At 40.7% G+C, this 20,765-nt stretch overlaps 1 protein-coding gene across 1 annotated transcript in view; it reads right to left on the bottom strand.

Annotated features, from left to right (window-relative positions):
• DAB1 (DAB1, reelin adaptor protein) overlaps window positions 1–20,765 on the bottom strand; it is a 245,857-nt gene that overhangs the window by 48,314 nt on the left and 176,778 nt on the right. Inside the window, 3 exon segments of the mRNA XM_023536809.1 lie at window positions 676–714; window positions 1,174–1,293; window positions 1,913–2,044. Coding sequence (XP_023392577.1) covers window positions 676–714; window positions 1,174–1,293; window positions 1,913–2,044 — 291 coding nt within the window.

Here is a 20,765-nt window from a genome sequence, read left to right as displayed (position 1 = left end):
TTTCTCTCCTGGGGAATAAGCACAGAGGGGACGAGGCCTCCTCTTACCTTTTTTCTGCATCTGTTTGAACACAGCACATACTAGAACGCAAGAGAAATCATCTCTCTACCCTCACCTGAGCTGCAACCATGAGGTGAGTCCAGGGAAAGCCACGGGCTGAGATTCTCTAGGACCTCCCTTTCCCTCCTCACAACAGCCCCTGTGGCATGAGCAGTCTGGCGGATCAGGGACCAGACAGGAGACTTTCTCTCACATCCTTTCTAAAGCTTACAAACCATCTTTTGGGTTTGTGTTCAAATGTCTGAATGTCAGTCTCCACCTTCGTTTCTTAACTCGGAGAAACCACTTCATGATTCGGTCTCTCTAGTGAACTCAGAATATTCAAGAGACTCTTGAAAACATTCAGCTCTGGGATCAGACTGTTACATATTGTGGAGGGGGCTGAGGCAGGACAAGAAGGGAGAAGTGCATCTCCAAATCCCATGTCACTGATGCCCGCCAAACTTCTGCCAGGTTTTATGGGAATTCGCTCCTGAAGGGGCTTGGCAGCCCACCCCTTCAGGAATCCCTCTCTGGGCTCTGCAGTCAGGGGATGCTTCAGGTCTCGGACTAAATGGCTGAACCACACCCCTAATCATTCCTGACCCTAAAACCCCAACTAGTTTCAGAAATTACCTGGTATACAGGATCTTCAACATCTTCTTCCAGAATTGTCTATAGCAGAGTGAGGGAAGGGAGGGTGTAAAGTAGAGGATATAAAGGAAGAGATATGAGACCGTATTCAGAAATTACAGGACAGTAAAGAAACCAGCTCTGGGCAGGATAGGCTGATGGGTCATTAAGGTAGAAAACATGTAGAAAAAAATCAAAACCCTTAGTAGCCAACCCCGCCCCCATAGTGACAATAGCAAAAGCAATTGTGTTTCTTTTGTTCTCCTCCACTAAAGTATCCTCTGGGTTCAAGATTTCACTTTCTCTTCAATACCTAGAATTTCAGAGAATAAAGGCTCATTTATAACGGCTTGCTTTAGGTGCCTGTAATTTACACAGGAACCTTTCATCTTTGTTTATTTCTACTCCACGGCAGGAAGAGAAGCCCTGACTGTCAGTTTTAACATCTATTTATTTTAAGCCCCAATCTTCTCCAGTACCAGGATGAATTCACAGGTATACCTGATACACAGCTTGTTCACACTGCTTATCCTTTTGTGCCTTTTTTTCCAATTCTTCTCTTTGCTTCAATTCATAAATAAGTTGAAAGAGATCTCTCAAGTCCAGAATAACAGGTTCAGCCTGGAGTAAAAGGTGGTAAAACGCATTAATAAGGGAATGGGACTGAGCTGCAGCGACCGATTTCTGGTTTTGCCGGCTACAATCCTCAGCCCTTCCTTCTCCTATTAAAGTGAAAGCATTCCATCCTTAATTAATTCTACCTTGTTTATATCGGTTTAGCAAATTGCATCTAGGCTAAAGTTCATTTCTTCAACTAATTATATTTACAAATTCATAATAATCATAAGCATAAAAGGCAATGTTTTTATTTATTAGTAATTTTGGATACAATAAAATTAGGATAGGCCTTATGCAAAAGAGCTATTTATTTTTTCTTATTTTCTTTTTAAATGAGGCTACGAACACAGGAAACGTATTTGTATATTATGCCTCCATCCAGCTTAATCAGAAAAGAAAATAGTCATTACAAAATACCCATTAGAAAAAACAACAGTAAAAAAAAACTGGATAGGCATGAGCCTGTTTCCTCGCTTCAAGGATGTTTATCTTTTCTAGATGAGAACCTGAGCATCAGCACCACTTAGTCATACATCAGTGTGGGCTCTCAGAGACCAGCAGTGTGACTGTGCTGTCTCCTAAAGTTATAAGGAAAGATGCCCTCCTTGGATGTGGTACTCACCGCCTGGGCTGTTTTTATGGCCACAAATCTGTGATTCCCTTCCTTTCCACAAACGTATCCAAAGGCCCGGTGATCTGTGATGTCCTTTGCAATGTAGGATATTTCATGAACAGCATGATGATGCTGAAGGGCCTACGAGAGACAAAAGGAAGAGCATATTTCAGGGAACTTTCCTTTTGAGCTATTGATCAATAAGAGATGCGTTTCAGCTATGTGTGAACAGGCCCGGAGGGCTTTGGGAAAGCTGTTTGGTCCAGATGGAAGGAAAGAATGCTGTGCCTGCCCTTGGGAAACTGAGGCTCCCCTCCACGGTCTTAGTGCTGTGACTGGACAGATAAACAGAACTGCTCACATGCTGAACGGGCATCTGTGGTGATGGTTTCCTTCAGCCTGCCAGAGCCAGTCAGGCCTATTCAGTGGTGGAGGCTTCTGCTACATCTTTCTTCATGATACAGCCCGGTCTAAGTTGCAGCTTGGTATTTAATACGCTCACATACCCAGGGCTTCTGCTTGCCATGGGGGAAGATGCACACTGTACAACCAGCAGGGGCGCCATTCACATTGATAGAACCATGGCTTTGCATGGTTACAACAATTTCCTGACAGATGATGATAAGAGCGTCTTGAGGAACAAACACCTTTCTCGCTGTGGTCCACAGTCACCATTTGGGCTAGAGGTGGGGTCCCCCATATCCCTGTGGCTTTTCATGAGTCGGTCCCTTTGTCTGCAATGCCCATTCTTTTATCCAATTGCCCAAATCTTATTCCTCTTACAAAGGCCATTTGAAATAGTGCCACTTCTGTTAAACCTCCCTGAACAAGGCTTGCCTGCACTTTCCCGGCAGAAATAACTCCTCCCTGTTTTGTGTTTCCACAGAACTTCAGTCTCTAGAGATACTACAGCTCCTGAGGGACTCTCACAAACAGCTCCCTGGGCTCCTGCTTTCACAGACCTTGCCTTTCTGATAATTGCCTGATCCCCAGCAGGCTCTGTCTTCCTCATCTTTGTCGTGCTAGTACCTTGCAGTATGCCTGGCCAAGAGTTGTTCAACTGAAGTGAACTGGGATAGCTGATCAATAATCTGAAAGTCTTTTGAAACTGACCTCCCCTCCTTTATTATCTAAGCTTCAGCAAACAATGTTCACCATCCTGTTGGCGATGGTGATATTTATGGCCATTTTCCTATACGAAACCTACTTAAAGAAACCCTCATTAAACAGTACTTTGTAAAGGGTTATGTATGCATCTAGGTGTTATATAACATGTTCATAGTCTTTATAATTTTAAGGGCCTTTTCATGACACTCAGTCTTAAGAAGCTTGAATTCTAGTCACTATGTGATCATAAGGCACTCACTGTCCCTCTCCGAACCTCAGCTTATTCCTCTATCAAGTGAGATGTTTGTACACAATAAGTGGCACCTAACCCAAAGCCCTGGATCTATTAGGGTCATTAAATGTAACAAAAAGAGCTCCCAAGCAATTTTCAACATTTCAAAAAACTAAACAGAAATTTATAATTATTCATAGTAAGACTACATATTTCACTGTGCATGCAAATGAAAATACTGAGTTTATCTGGAATTGTATCAGGTTACTGTTGTACTTAGCTAATCTTTGAGTAGATTCTCTTTGGGAATTATTAGGGTTCAAATAATACAAATAGGAAAGTCAATGATTATAAATGCTTTTTTTTTCTTGGACAAAATCGTCTTCCTTACCAAGTCCGTGGAGGGAGGGAGACATGTAATGCGACAGAAACAGTTATGAAAAACTGGGAACCACTGGAGTAGATGTTCTCCAAGGTCCTGTTCCATCTCCCTACATCTTTTAGCCATTAGAACCTTGCACCACGCAGCCAGCCTCTGAGGACAGTGGGTGTCTGCTGTACCTTAGTTCTGGACCACTGGCTCTGGCCTTCCAAGACATCCAGTCCTAGCCTGTCACCATCTCTCTAGGCTTCTGACCTCACGAATCATTCTTGCAGTAAAATTTGCTGCTGCATCTTAACTTTCCAGAATCTGATCATTCACTGTCCTCTTTATATCCCCTGAGACTCTCCCTTCAGCTTTATGCCTTGTCCAGGTTGCCCACTTGCACATCATGCTTGGCAAGAGTGTCACTGCCCAGTCACCTTAGCCTCACAAGTGACCATAAGACAACTGTATCATTCTAGTGGATTTCAACAAAAATAAGGAAGTATTTGTTAGTAGAATAATCAGAATCCATTTATTCTTGTTCTATTAAGAGGACATAGTTAGCTAGCAGATAAAAACTGCTCAAAGAGTGGTAGCTTTTTCATGGTGTTAATGATGTAAAATTGATGAGACTTATATTCACACAACATGGGGGTATTGATTTATAGGCTTTGTGAGCTTGAATGGTATGCAGCAGGGGAAGTGGGAGACAAAGACTTTCTCCTTCTCTCCCTTTCCTGAAAATATTTCTCTCTCTGCATAATGTGGAGCATGTTATCCACGTCTCCCATTAAATCAAAGTTTGACGACAGTACTTTATTGATTGCCAAGTGGAATATTGCTCAAATTAAACTGCGATTAGAAATCTTCCTGGTGGAATTAGATTTGAAGATGATTGTGCAATGGTAAAATATCACCTACTATGCAAGACAGCAGATGGAGGTGTTTCAATTTATCTGGGAATCTTCATTAAGTGTTTTAAAATCAAAACATTTTGAACGCCTGATGATACCTAATATTGCTTCACAAAGTGTGTGCGTGGAGTGCTTTAAGATATTTGTAACATTATCTTTTCCCATAGTTAATTTTATGACATGTTAAAGAGGATTGCTCTAAAAATGGCTCGTTCATTTGGAAACTAAGAGTCAGAGAGAGGATATGTCTCCACTTTCTCCAACTTTAACCATGCAGACATAATATAGATACTTGGAAATATAAATACATTAGAATCCTGCTAATCTCACAGTCGTATTATCATATTCATCTTGGCAACTCAGAGGATCTTGCAAATACTTGCTCACTGAGCCTCAAAATTGCTCCATGTCTTCAAGTAGATTTTATCAGCATGAAGGCAGTTGGAGCCAGAGGAACCTTAAACATCATCTAGTTCAATTCTGAGTTTATTCATGAAAGAACAGAGGGTCAGAGAGAGTGCTGGCAGGACCAGTACTAAACCCAGGCCCTGTTCTCCCTACTCAGCATGATAAAGCATTGAAAAAGAAAACACAATTATGTAGATAAAATCAAGGTCTCCCTTCTTTAGACTCCCAGATCCCTAGTCCAGTAACAAAACCATGACCACTGATAAGCTGGGATAAGAAAAGGGGTTGCTGGGAAGGGAAGCACGGCTGAGGCTGTTCTGGATTCCGGCAGGTCTCTGAGGCCAGAGAGGGTCATAAATCAGAAGGTTTGGGGTAAGGGACAGCCATAAGGATGTCCAAGAAAAAAGTCAAGACAGCATGATCTGTAAGTTTACCCTCAGGAGCTAAGCTAAGTCATCTGTAGTATCTGTTGAGCAGCCAAGGCTGAAACGATGAGGTGAGGGAGATAAGGACTCGTCCATCCCAGAGTGCTTCTATGGGGAGTTCCTGGAGCATCACTGGTTGTTACACAGGTGACAGAGAATACAGGGCTGGAGTGGGAGGGAGAAGGTGGAGGAAAGGCAGATTCTGGTCATACTTTTTCCACATTTATTTTGGAAAACAAATTCCATCGTGGAAAAACTTAGTCTAACTATTAAAGCACTGCCAAAAATTAAAGCAGGTATCTATCTGGTTTTAAAAATAGGAGCTTCAAGAACACCCTGTCTCTCTGCCACAGCTTCATTTATTCCTCCCAGTCTGAACCCTCTGCATTACACCATGGATGAAAGTTGTTGCTGAACAACTCCAAGGACAATTCAGAGATTAACCTCCTCAATCGAACCTTCTTCTCAGGGTAACCTAGGGTACAGATAATTCGAAGAATTCATCACTCCCTCTTCGAGGTCTGTATTTTCCCACCTCCATGCCATTGGCCACATTGTTTTCTCTTCAGATCTTGCTCTTCGTCCCGACTCACACTTCACCAACTCCACATGACTGTATCACCTCTATGCTTCAAGACCCAGCTCTAACATCCTGCTCATCCAAGGAAACTGCCCGAATTCCATTTCCCTTAGCCATAATTCCTGTCCCTAGATCTCACTGCATTGTATTTGTTCTTCTACTAGGATGCTTTACACCTCTTAATTTTGTTTCACATTTATCCATTCATCCAGTTAGGGTATTTATTGAGCACTTGTTATGTTCCAGGTCTCACACTAAGTGCTTCATCTATGCAGATGATTAAAACACAGGACCCTGCAATTGCATAGAACAGGCAGGCAAAGAAACTAACAACCACACTATCACAAGACAAGTTTTATATTAAAGGTGTGCATAGGGTGTTATATAGGCTCAAAGCAGGAATGGAGAATGAAAATCTTGATAAAGGAGCTGACCTTGAACTGAGCATCAAAGGATAAAGGGGAAGTCCCCAGAAAGTCAGGGGCAAAGAGTATTCTAGGCAGAAATAACTGAGCATGCAAAAGCCTCTAAGTCCTGAGACCATGTTTTGTCCCCACTTTGGGGATGTTAGCTCCTTAAAAGAAAGAATGCTGTTTGGTTCTCCTTAGTTTTATCTCAGTTCCTTTTGAACAGTAAGTGCTCAACAATGTTTGATAAATCAAAGAAAGAAGGAAGGGAGAACTAGCCATCTAAAGATATACGCTGGATAAGGTAGTTGCTCAATAAATGTTTAATGAATGATTGAGTCAGGTTAGCTCTCACAGCATTTACAAAGGGATTCATCTGTTAACAGAGGGTTTCTTATCTGATCATCATTAAATCTTTTTTTTTCCCCTTAGCATTTCCATGAGCCATTTACCAATGTTTAAATGAAGTATCAAATTGTTTGGAGGGTTACCATCTGACAGAATAAATTACAGAGAAGACTTAATTTGTACTATGGTTCAATACAGCCAATTAAATACAGTATGGATTAGAAAGTCATCTGCTCAGATTTTACCATTAGCTTTTTTAAAAGAATAAATTCTACTCCATTTAGCCTTCATATTATTATTATGTGTATGTAATGTGTGTATGAGAGTGTGTGCTTTCCTGAGGCGATACTATTCACAAGAAATACACCCACCAGGATTCAAGTGAGTTAATGAAAAACAAAACAAAACAAAACAAAAAAGCAGATACACAGACAGACATGGACACAGAATAAAAATAGATACGTGAAAAATACACTACTTCACACTACAAGCAATTACAGTAGTTAAAACTTCACAAGACAAAGGGAGGCCCAGGCTCATTATAAAGGCCTTTCTCTTTTCTAACATATTTTTGGATGCGTTCGCTGCATCACAGTGCCAACGAGGCTGAGAGGCAACCTCTGTATCAGCCCCCAGGCACCCCATCATCAAATGCTAAATGAAGCAGGTCAGAGTGAATTCTTCCATGAGTTCCCACTCTGAAATCTTCCAGTAGGTTTTACTCAAGGACAAGATTAAATTTCCAAATATCCTAGTCTCTAGCTGAAGATAACAGTAAAAAGAATGTGGACTCTGGAGCCAGAGAGAACACAATTCACATCTAAACTCTATCATTTATCAGATGTGTAGCTTGAGACATCTAACTTTCCAAGCTTTATATTCTCATTTTGTGTAATATGAAGAATGATATAGAACCCAAACGGTTGTTGGAAATATTAAATTGATTCATATAAAACATACCAGGTATGAGATGCCATTTTTTACCCACCAGAATAAAGAAAAAAAAAGAAAATACCTAGTGTTGACAAAAGTGTGAAAAAACAGATATTTTCTTGGGTTACTGGTTTTCTCTCTACTTAGAGGCTTTTGCGTGCTTGTTTTCTATGTGTACAGAGGAGAAAATAATAGTACTTTTTTCATGGTCCTGTTAGGAGAATTAATGAGTTACTACATGTAAAGGACCTGAAATCGTGCAAGACACATAGTAAGGGCTATGTAAGCGTTGACTATTATGGTTATTTTTGTTGTTTGTGGGAGTGTGTTTCAGTGCAACTTTTCTGGAGGGCAGACGGGCTGTATGTTTCAAAGCCTTAAAGATGTGTAAACTTTAACCCTGTGAATCTTCCTGTGGGAATTCAATTATTTGCAAATAATGTAAGACATGGGCAAAGACTTAGATGCAAAATATTCCCTGAAGTGCTATTAGAATAGTGAAAAATGAGAAATGTTGAGCATTAACTGACCGGTCAAAGAGATTTCATTTCTCTATAAGATGAAATAAGATGCAAAAACTGAAGATCACTTTTGTAGTTTTTGTAATGGCAATATAGCTACAACATTCTGTTGAATAATTAAAAAAAGCACATCACAAAATAGTGTGTTTAATGTGATCCTGTTTTTGAAAAAAAGGTATGCATAGCCATATATACGTATATAAAAAGTCTGAAAGTGTATCCAACAAAATCTTAAGGAAGGTTCTCTCTTAAGTGGTAGAATTTTAAAATTCTGATTTTTAAAATATGACATTTTGATTATTTATATAAAATTTTTAAAAATTTAGTTATTTATTTTAATTTATACTAATTACATAATATACTAAAATTAAAATAAAGAAACAACATAAGATGCTTTATTTCTTTCATAGTTGAATTTAGTGAATTTAGTGAATGCACCATCATCTATTATCCATTTTTACAACCATCCTTGAGCTCATTCAGCTTCTTTCAGTCTCACCCCCCATAACCAAGTCTTGTCAATTTTACCTCCCAAACATCTTTCTTCGTCCATTTTTCTCTATCTCCATCACCAAACTCAGATCACAGCCATGATTTCTAGCATGGATTCATAAAATACCCTCAGTTCCTACTCATTCACTTTTGTTGGCCTCTGCTCTACTAATTATACCATAGTGTAAAGGGATTGAGAGAAAATTCTCCAAACTTAATTAGGCCTATCTTGTACTTAAAATATATCAAAGGCTTCCCACTGCCTTTAGGATGCAGACCAAAATCTCTGTCTACATCACACCCCCTCCGCCTTGCTTTCTTCCGCTCCTGGCCATTATTCAGTCCCTTAAATGCATCACACTCCTACCCCAGGTTTTTGCACAAGCTCAACTTCTCCTTCAGTACAGATGTCTCTTCTCTCCAAGAGCTTTCCTGACTTTCCAACATAGACCTAGTTCCCATACCACAAGTCCTCTTAGCTCCCTGGACTTTACCATGTGGGGCAATTCTCCAGTTTGTCATTACGTATATGGATATGTATGTATAGTAGTCAGCTCCAGAATGGTAGCAACAATATCTTTTTTTTCTCATCTTCTTACTCCGAGTGGTTCCAGGTATTCGGCCATAAGCATTTTCACAGTACAACTAACTGGCCATAAGGCAATTTCTCCACAAAAGATAAAATAAAAAAATAAAAGAGGAACATTAAAAAGGACATAATGAAACATGAAATATTAATAAAAAAATTAAAGGCTTTATTGTAAAAAGAGAAAATGCATTGTCTCTAAAGTCTTTCTTTCATAGTATTATACAGTTTTTTTTTTTTTTTGCTTGTTGATTCGTCACCTTGTTCAGCAATACACTTTTTATTTTTTGCTACAGTCTCTTCCTTCATTAAGAGAGGTATCGGTTTCCATTAAAGAATCAGTAATTAATGCTCTTGGAAACTGCTGTGAATTGGTAGCCACCTCTTTTATATTTGCCATAGCTTGGTAAACTTTTGGTTTTAATGGTGGGAGGGGATAATGTGCTTACCAAAGAATTTGCATTTTTAAGCACAGTATGCAATCTGGCTTTGCACGAAAGTTTGCAATCTGGTTTTGCACACAGCTGTTATCATGTAGTATTTTAAAACCACTACGTCTACTCATTACCGTACAGACCATTACGAGGGCTCAGATATGTATAATAGAGAAATGACACCAAATTGACAACTAGCTTATATACATTAAGGTTGCCAAATGTAAACTAAACTGTCAACCAGTTATTTTATCTTTCACGGTTAAAATGTCTTATGGCTAACTAACTGTGTAGCAAAAATGTTTGCTGAAAAAATGCTTATGTCAAAGATGTTTGCAGCAAAGATGCTTACAGTGAAAATACTGGACATGAGCCTGAGCATTAAGTACAGTGCCTGACATATAGTTAAGATTCAGTACTTATATATTTTTAGTGTGGTAAAACATACATGACATAATTTTACCATCTTAACCATTTTTAAGTATACAGTTCTGTGGTATTAAGAAATTTGCACTGTTCTGCAATCATTACCACCATCCATCTCCAGAACTCTTTCATCTCCCTAAACTGACAGTCTAACATTAAACACTAACTCCCTAATCCTTCCTTGCCCCAGCCCTGGCAACTACATTCTACTTCCTGTCTCTATGAGCTTGCCAGTACATATTTTAAATGAATAATTTGAATGAATGCATGCATCTGTCAACTGGATCCTGAGTCCAAGTCTTTCCCCGAACTCCCTACCAACCCCCCATTTTTGCTTATTTATACATCTGTTTCTCTCTCAAAGCCTTCTTTTCCTCAGCTGTGAAAATGAGGAGGTTGGATTCAGTAAATACTCATGTCCTTTTTTGCTCTTGACATTTCTTTAAATCCTTTTTAAGTTTCATAACAGAACAGCAGCGATAAGAGACAGCTTCCTAATAGCTCTCTACACACATTATAAACACACAGTACTGGAAAGACGTGAGTGAAGCCCTTGCCTAAAAATAGGGAGATGAACTAGTTAACTAGCTGAGAGGATCCTAGACCTATGGTTTGGACTTAAATTTGTCTAACAGGGAAAGCGGAGCCAGGTGTGCTTAATCAATTAGCAATCACCAAAGTGACAACGAAGCAGATTTCTGCTCAGGAGAAGTAAAAACCACCTTAAACAGAAAACTGGTTTCTATGTGAAACACTAGTATCCTAATAGTGGAGTTAAACCAAAATTCCAGGTCCTATGACCAAAGATGTGGCTACAGCATAACCACTAGCTGTCCTCTCTCATTTGATTTACATTTATTCCCAAAAGTCCTTCAGTAACCAGGCCCTGGAAATAATGAGATGGGTAAGATGCAGCCTGGGCTCTCAAAAGCCAGCAATGCATGTGCGCGCGCTTGTGTGCGTGTGTGCTTGTGTGTGTGTGTGTGTGTGTGTGTAAGGCAGAGGGCTCCTTTTCTGCTAAATACTCAGAGTGCTTTGTATATTGTGTTGTCCTGTCCCCATTTCCAAAGGGATCCGAATTTTAGTCACTTTAATCCCACTGAGCCTCAGTTTCCCCATCTGTAAAATGGGAACAATCCTTATCATATAGGGATATGAGGAAGATCACTTGAAGAGTGTAGCAGTGTATATGGTAGATAGTAGGCTCTTAATACTTTGGCTCATTTCCCAGGCAACTGAGTTTAAGATTATCAATCTAATGGCTACATCATATAACATTCAATCACCAAGCATGGTTCCCTCAGGTGAGGCCTTCCTTAAAGCTGAAAGGAAAATAATAGTCTTGTAGTAGCCAAAGGGTTGTGAGAAAGAGAGTCTACTGGGAAATCAAGTCACCAGGACAGAGAGAAGAGCTGAGAGTTAGAGAGAGTTCCTAACTTTATGATGTCACCTCAGTACCTGGGTCCCCCAATTGTGCGAAATTTAACACTGTTGTTTTCAGTTATATAAAACAGTGAATTTCTTTCATTGCTTAAGGCGGTTTGAGGTGAGTTTTATATTACTAGCAACCAAAAGATTTCTGAACAATACAGTAACTATCAGTATCCCCATCTTAGACAGGAGGAAACAGACACAGAAAGAAATGATTTGCCCAGAATGAAGTGATTTGACATGAGCTTTTAGCAAGTCTCACTGACACTCAAATCTATTCCTGGTTTATTGTTAGTAGTGATTATATTTGAATTGCAATTTTGAATTTGCTTTGGGTATATATTAGGATAAAATAAATACATGAATACATTGTTATTAGAAAGATTTTCAGTGAAAGAAAAATGAGATACAAATATAAAAGTTAAGAAATAACCCAATAATTTTAAATTTGAATTGGAAATAGCAGTATAAACTCATGATTTAAAACTATATTCCTAGAACTATTCGCAGAAGGGACCTAGAATGAAATCCCAGTAGCAATGAGAACACCTAATGTAGCTATTTATTACCTAGCTGTCCCTTTATCTATTGATCTTTTAACCTATCTAGAGAGAAAGAGTCAGAAAAAGCAAATATGGCAAAAGGTAAAATTCTCCATTTGATTGAACATTATCATGATAACATATTAGAGATAAAAACCAAATCTTAGCGTGCTTCCTTACCTCTCACTCCCTCCTCCTCTCTCTGAGTACAGGAGAAACCTAGGCACTGATCACTTCAGTAACTTAATTCAAAGTAGGCTGCAGATAAAAGGCCTTTACCAAGTCTGTCTCAGGTAACCATTAGTCCAAAACATAAGGAGTGGGGTGTTTAGCATGCTTAGAAGTGCTTAGAGTTAGAGCTGCCAGTTTCCGTTGTCCTTCTTGCATTCCCATTGCATAAATAAACATGAATCAGTACTTTTCTATTTTCAACAACCACATTTTTAAAAGTTCAGGTTGAATAAATATGAGAAAAATTTACACTTCTGAAACTCTGGGAAAGAAATATCCTGAACTTGGAAGATTCTACAAATATGCATAATGATTCAGATTTTATTTTCGTTCTATTAAAAAAGGGTACTGTTCAGAGAGTGCCGACTGTGTGCTAGGCATTGTGTCAGGTACTCTACATACATATGGAATCATCATTTATTTCACTCACCCAACAACCTTACATAGTATTTTCCCTGCTTTTACTATTGAGGTAACTGAAACACAGAGAGGTTGAGTAACTTCCCCCAGGTCACAATGCTGATAAGGTAGACCCTGGACCACTGACACCTATGGCTGGGCTTCAGACTCTAGGCAGCCTCTGTATACCTGAATATAGTTTTGAATGTACTTTAACTGCTTATATTTTAATTCTCCTAAAATTCTTATTTTTATTTCTGTTTCTTTCTGCATGAAGACTCCTAATAACCACTGTAGGTGTTTATTAATGTAACCAATGGTTTCAACATTTTAGCTCATGGTATAAAATCACTATAGCAAGTAGGTAAATCAGTCTGGATGAATGGAAATGAAACAGCATGTTTTGCCACAAGTCATTGCAGAAATGAGGTCATTATATTTAATGGAAAATTACTTTCTGCATTGTAACCAGTCTGAAATTAACCTCCGCCTTGCTCACAATGAAGTCTTGCATGTCAGACAGAAACTTACAAAAAATGAACTCACTAAATGCAGCCAACAGAAATAGTGCTGGATCAGGAGTGAGAAGACTATGATTCCAGGTCCTGGTGTCTTCGTTTATAAATTAAGTAGCTGCTGGTGGTAGTAAATATGGCTTCTAAGATCCTATTTAGTCAGATGCTTGGGTGCTGAGGAGACACATGACTTTAGATAGACACAGGGCAGCATTTGAAATCCATTTGTTACCTTGGATAAATTACGTAGCATTTGTTACCTTGGATAAATTACATAGCTTCTTCGAACCTTGGTGTCCTCGTCTATAACTGCTTTAGATTGGGGTGAGAACTACATAAGATCATGGTGCTAAAATTCCTAGTATCCTGCCTGGCACCTAGTAATGCTTAATAAATGGTAGCTCCTCTATGGCACAAAAATTCTGTTATCTAAATTGTCAGTCATTGTTACAAGTTGAATTATGCCCTCCAAAAATTCATATGTCGAAGTCCTTAATTTCAGTACTTCGGAATGTGGCCTTAATTGGAAATAGTGTTGTTACAGATGTAATTAGTTAAAATTAGGTCATATTAGAATAGGGTGTGCCTTTAATCTAATATTACTGGTGTCTGATGGGAAAATTTGGACACACAGATGCCCAAGGAGAATACCTTGCAAATATGAAGGCAGAGATTGGAATGATGTGTCTCAAAGCCAAGAAATATCAAAGATGGCCAGCAAATGACCAGAAACTAGGAGAGAGGGATAGAACAGATCCTGAGTTCTCAAGAGGAATCAACCTTGCTAAAACCTTGACCTCAGACTTCTAGCCTCTAGAAGCACGAGTCAATAAATTTCTGTTTTTTAAGCCATTCCGTTGTAGTAATTTGTAATGGCACTCCTAGGAAAGGAATGCAGTCACCTCCTTAGTTTTATCTCCAGATCCCTTTGTTTGAGGAGTCTGCCAAGAGAATACAGGGGTGAAACAACACAATCTTAGTTAGCTAGTCTCATCTGTACTCCCTCAGTGAGCCTTAATTTTCTTATCTGTAAAATGAGGGGCCAGGATTGGTCCCTGCCAGCTTTGCTCTTTTTTTTTCAATGCAGGAGAGCAAACCCTTTAGTTTTCCTGTTACTGCCAGACCTTGCTACTTAAATCAGAAGCTGAGTGTGGTGCAGCGCTGTGCAATTTACAGCTGCATCTATCCAATTACTTCCCATTTAGTGCTGTGCAGCATTTCCCCAAATACACCGCCAAACCACTGCAGTAGTGGGCTGAGCTCTCTGAGTACCAGGATCAATTGTTTTTCTTACACTAATCAGCCTCATGATTTGTTAGATTGTTGCCTCGGAAAATAAACTGTCAGTAAAAGAACTTAGCACAAAATTGCCCCCTTTGTTGAAAATGCACCAAACATCACCCTGTATTCATCTTCTTAACACACCTTAGAGCCTCAGAAGGCAAAACTGACATGAACTAATACATTCTAACCCTCGGCTCTATCATTTTCCTGTTAGAGATGAGAAAACTGAGGCTCAGAGGGGTTGAGCAACTTGCCCAATCAATGTTCAATCAACAGTGAAGTTAAAAGTCAGTGTGACGGCAAACTTCATGCCCATTTTTCTATATCAGGAAGTGATTGTCAGGTTGTGCTCAGCACTGGGCTCACTTATCCCACCTTCTCCTCCTTCCTGGCATATAGTTTCATCTCTGTGCCAACTCAGAGACAGTTGCACCCAAGGTAGCTTACCTAGCACAGATATAAAGAGGCCTGGCTGAGTCACTTAGTGCTTCCTGCATGAAACACTACTAGCTACTGGCCCAGCTCTGACTTGCCCCCTTACTCAATTCTAGTAATAGGGCATTTCCCTTGATCCAGAAACTCTATGTCGGGCACTATGCTGGGTGCTGGGAGACAACACTAGAGCTGGCGAGATCCTTCCCCTTGAGGAGCTCATATTCTCTGTGGAGACAGGGAGTCAGGTGCCTTTGTTTAATATTTTCAAAGAAACCCATTTCCTTTCTTCCTACCACATACTACAATCTGCAATTATCCCTTCATTTGCATGATTACTTGGTTAATATCTGTCTCCACCATTAGTCTGTGAAGACTAGGAAAATACTCCCTGTGTCAACCTTGGCTCACCACTGCATCACCGGCACCCAGCACAGCGTCTGACACTTAGTGGGGGCTCAGTAATGATTTGTGGAATGAATAAGTGAATACTGTGCTCAAGCTATAATAAAGGTAAGAACAGGGTAGGAATGGAAGCCTGAATTGATTCAATTAGTAGGAGTCAACTAGGTAAAAATCGGTGACGATGGTGGTGATAGGGATCAAGATGTTCCATCCAAAGGGATAACAATGAGACATGAAGCCATAAAATAGCATTTCATAGGCAGGGGACCGCAATCAGTTTGGGATTATTAGACCACAAAATGCTAGGCAGAAAGTGGCAGTGAAAGAAGGTAGCAGGGGCAAAGGAATGCAGGATTTTAAAGGCCAGATAAAAACTGAGGTGGTAGTGAAATTGTCTAGCTTCTTTCTACTCAACTGTGCCGTTAATTTCACTGCAGTTGACCCTTTCAATGGGCTGCAAAGGGACCCCTTCTTCAGGCTAGAGAAGGACAGAGAGCTGAGCTGCCCCTCCCAGCTCATGCACTGGAATGGGAGCCGCTAACATGGTGTGCCAAGGGGATGCACAGCTGAAGCGTCGGGGAGGGAGGATCACAGGTGACAGATGGTTACAAGTGAACCTGGTTGTCCTGCTGGAGAGGAAGGCCTGAGGGCCGTGGTCAGACTGCAGCTGGACTTGGCTACCACCCTTCTGCCCTGGGCAGACTCTCTGGTCTGGGGACAGTCTGGCAAAATGTTTGTGAGCAGAAGATGAATCCTACCCTCTTCTACCCTGTTCCCCGACCCACAATCCATGACCCACAGAAGTTCATTAAAGTTTCTGGCAACAAAGGACGGGGGTCTATCTTAAGAAAAATCCTGAATGCTGGTGCTGGTAGTGGCAGTAGTGATGGAATGGTGCACCTCTTTGTTTAAATGGCTGTGCTGGAAAGATAAATATAAATAAATAAATAGATAGATAGAGAGATAGATAGATAGATAGATAGATAGATAGATAGATAAATAAACCGCTTCACTGGGAGTTTTGGGAGGCAATTAGATATGTTTTGCACCTTACAGTATAAGGTTTTATGTCACCTTATGGTGAAATCTATGAGTAAGCATGGTCTGTGTGCCAGGGTCAGAATGGGTCTGGGTCATTCCTTTGCTCTGTTGCTTTCTTCTCCATTGTATGACTTTGGGAAAGTCACAGACCTGCATTGGGCCTTGGTGTGCCTGTTGGTGAGATGCTGTCTCAAAGGGCCACCGTAAACACTGCATGGTCAGCTGTCAGGTGGTTGGCTGATGTAAGTGATGAGCGATCTGGGAGGGACAGAAAGCATGCTGGACACAGAGTTAAACAACCTAGAATCCGGCCCTGGTTGTCCTTTCAGAGAGCAGTCACTGGATGCCATGGAGGCACGGGCCATATGAAATATACATGATCAGAGGCAGTCTCTGCCCTCCCAGAGAATATGGTCTACAGGACACAGCCGAGTTCATAGACAATTATAATAGGATGTGTAAGTTCTCAGATAGAGGGAGATGCCCGTGTGTGCTAAGGAGCACGTGGTAGAAGCAGTTAACCCCACTGGGGCAGGTGGCCAGGAAGAGAAAGAATTCAGGCTGGTTCACAAAATATAAGGAGGTACAGCATGGAAAGGAGGAGGAGGACACTCCAAGGTACAGGCAGCAGCACGTGCAAATGTCAGAGCAGAACAGGTGGCCTCGGGGAGTTCCGAGGATTCTAAGGTTGGATGTTCAGAAGATGTGAGGTCATCTGCATGGCCTTTCTGTACACCTTTTCCAGAGCGACTTCTCAGGGCGATCTAAAGGAGATAGGCCATGGCCAAAAGGTATTGGCCTGCCATGCCGTTTTGAGGATTCTATTGAGATTTCAGGGATGAGCCACTGAAAGCCTGGATCCCGAAACTCCTGACAGTTTCCCTTCCCGCCTGGGGTAGCTGTCCCCTCTGTGCTCCCTGAGCCTCTTGTTTGCAGTCTCTGGGCTCAGAACACTTGCTATTCTGATTTGCAATGGACTATTATCTATACATCTATCTTTAACTTGTCTGGGTGTTCATTCATGAATCTGCATATAGATGTCAGTGGCTTGCTGGCTCTGCAGAGCAGAGCTGATGTGATGATCACATAAACCAGCAAAAATACAAGGCATCACTGACAAAGACTCTCCTGAACTAAGTTCTAGCCAGGCTGCTCTGAGCCCTTTGCTGTATTAGGCCTCAACCTTGGCCTATAAAGACTTGAGCAAACACTAATATAGTTTATAACAGCTTGAGGCTACATCACTAGGATGACCCTAGCCCCTCTTAAAGTGCCTGCCTGAGAAAACTCAAGGCTGCCAAAAGAATTTACTGTTTGCTCCAGCCAACATCTGAAGATAGGGCCCTTGTCTCCCAACCTCTGTGGGAAGGTAGAAGCCTGAAGTTAGATAAGTGCCAGTTAGTAAACCAGATGGGTTTCACATGGACTAACTTCACCTGCCCACCTTTTGTAATTTTTTGAAAGTACCCTGGGCTGACTCTGCACAAGACCCTGCTATTCCTCGTCCCTCATTCTCCCTTTAAAATGCCTAGTCACCTCTGCATAAATCAGAATGGAGCTCAGCTCTTTCCCCTATTGTCTATAGTTCCTGAATAAAATCTGTTTTCGCCACTTGAGTGTTCAGCTGTTTATCTTTGACAGCATACTGGAGATACAGTCTCTACTAGCATGAGGCCCAGGCCCTTGGCTAAGTGCATTATACGTACTATCTCATTTATTATAACCCTGGAATTGGAGGCAGTCTGGGTGGAGAATAGAGAGAATATGGCACAGTGATTAAGAGCACAGGCTATGGAATTGGTCTATTCACAAGCTGTGACAGCTGGGCTTGTCACTTACCCTTCTGTGACTTTGCTTTCTCATCTGTATAATGGGAATAATTTGTCCTTATTAAGCACAGGAAGTGCTTAATAAATGTGATGTTGTTATTTCAAAGTCATTCAAGCATATCCCATCAGGGAACAGCTCTCCTGTTTATGTAAAAAATATATATCCTGGTGCGCAGTCAACATTTAACAAATATTTGTCGAGTAAATGACTTAATGTTAGAAATGCTTATCCTTGTTCTATTATTATTCGCTCATGCTTTTTAGTCTTGTCTTAGAACTGCGCTGTGACCACTGAGTGTCCATACAGGAGCATCTGTGGCATTTTTGAGTGCACCTACACACAGTATATAATTGCACATTCTATAATATAAAGGTGAATGAGGTATATAAAGACGTGAATGAGGCCTTGTGACACCCAGAGTGGAGCTATAAGCGGATGTGGCCAGAAACTCTTGAAGCTCTGGACTCAGCTGAGCAGAAGCAAAACTTGGCTTGGGCCTGCTTCATTCTATTCTTTCTTTGAGTATCTGAAAGGAATGAGCGGACAACGTGATAAGAGTTGTCAAGTTTTGAAGTGAATAATAAGATGTCTTTGGATTGAGGCACATAAAAGAGATGAGCTAAAAATACAGAGGCTCCAAGAGCATCTGGGAAGCAGAAGGATTAGCTGGGTGCCCGGAATTACAGCAGAACAAAGATCCCTGCTGAAGCAAATGTTTCCGGTACCAGTTGCACCTGCCAGCAGGTAAGCAATAGGAAGAAAACGCAGGGTGCGTCTTCTGATTGCCCTCTCCCCACTTCAGGACGTTAATTCCAATAGATAGGCATCTAGCAATTTTTTATCATTTGGAATAAATGGGGAACATCAAAGTATTCGGCCAGTGGTGGTGGTCAGGGGGATATTTTGGAGCACCTCTTACATGCTTAATTCTTATCGTATGGCATCAAATTTAATTCTCATGATGAGCCAATGAGGAAGGTTGTATTATCACTTATTCTCAACAGAAGGACACTGAGGTTCAGAGAGAAGTTGCAGATCTAAGTTCAAACAGCTAGAAAGTGGAAGTCCTTGGATTGGGTCCCTGCCCTTACCTCAACTGTCTAACTCCCAAATCCAAGAGTATGATAATATATTGCTTCTTACACATTTCTTCTGTTAAGAGTGCTCTGCTGGAAGTATGTCTCCTAAAATACAACTATCTCTATATCCATCCATCTATTCATCTACCCACGCTTTTTCTCTCTCTCCTTCCTTTTCTCCCTTCCTTTCCAGTTTTGATTTTTTAAAAATCTGCTTTTGTAGGCCCACAGTATACAAGGCAAGCACCTCATTATATCATTCAGAGTTTTTCAGTGTCTAATAGTTAGTATATACTTCATGCTTATATGTGCAAAGAGCTTTATAGCTTCAACACTCCATTCAATTTATTATCTCATTCATTATCTCATTTTATTATCCCCATGGTAAAAGGAGGGAGTTACGTAGCCCAGAGAGGCTAAGTAATTTCCCTGAAGTCACATGTAATAAACAGCAGATATGATATCAGCACCCTGGAGGACCTTATGAATCCTAAGTCTAAGCTTTTTTATGCATCATCTTGAAAGAAGTAGTAAGTTCAGAGGTTAAGAATACAGATAGAGGAACCAGGCCGCCTGGGTTCAAATCTCGGCTCTTCCATTTACTTGCTATGCAGTCTTGGGTAAATATGTATACTGTCGGTGCCTCAGTTTGCTCTTCTGTAAAAATGAACCTAATGACAGTACCTCCCTTATGGAGTTGTTATGATTAAGTAGGTTACAATATTAAATACACTTAAAACAGCTACTTATGTAGCTGCTATCAGATACATAAGTGTTAGATTTTTGTTTATTTGTTTTGATTTTTGTTTCTTTTTGAATGTGTACCTTCTCCTATTGTGGAAATCCTCCTACAGTTGAGAGAACCCTGGTACTGGCCCCACATCACACGGTTAGAATGTAGAAGAGTTAGGATTTGAACCCAGTCTTGACTGTTTTAGATGTATCACTGAGATTCTTATTTGCATTCCTCCCTCTAGGATTAGCTGCAGAAAAGGACCCAGGTTGAGTCTTTCTATCCTGGCCCAGAATAAGGAAATCTGCCTCCTGGGTAGATTATGACACACTCTCAGGGGGAACATTTGTTCTCACCATTGTATGTATGTATTTATTCATTCAACAAAATTATTCATTGAATACCTCCTGTTTCAAGCATTGCATTGGACCCTAGGGACATGATGCTAAAATAGACATGATCCCTGTTCCTCCTGAGTTCATGGTCCAGTGGGGAGCCACACATGAACAACAGCAATGTGGTGTGCCAGGTGTCCCAAGAGGGTAGGGCAGGGTGATGGGGAACCCATGGGGGTCACTGGATGCAAGTTCCTAGGAGGCTAGGCTGGTTGGAAGCCAGGAGATAGGGCTTTGTGGGTTTGGTTTCTGAAAAGTAACTAAGAAAGTATCTGGCCTGTCTCCTTCTCTGTGCCACAGAAAAGTACCTTCCAACTACTTTGGCTGGCACTGAGTGTTTACAGCCTTATACCTCAATCTGTCAC

This window comes from Pteropus vampyrus, unplaced genomic scaffold (genome assembly GCF_000151845.1).
Source record: "Pteropus vampyrus isolate Shadow unplaced genomic scaffold, Pvam_2.0 Scaffold170, whole genome shotgun sequence".
Classification (NCBI taxonomy): Eukaryota; Metazoa; Chordata; class Mammalia; order Chiroptera; family Pteropodidae; genus Pteropus; species Pteropus vampyrus.
This window is presented reverse-complemented; position numbering and strand designations above follow the sequence as displayed.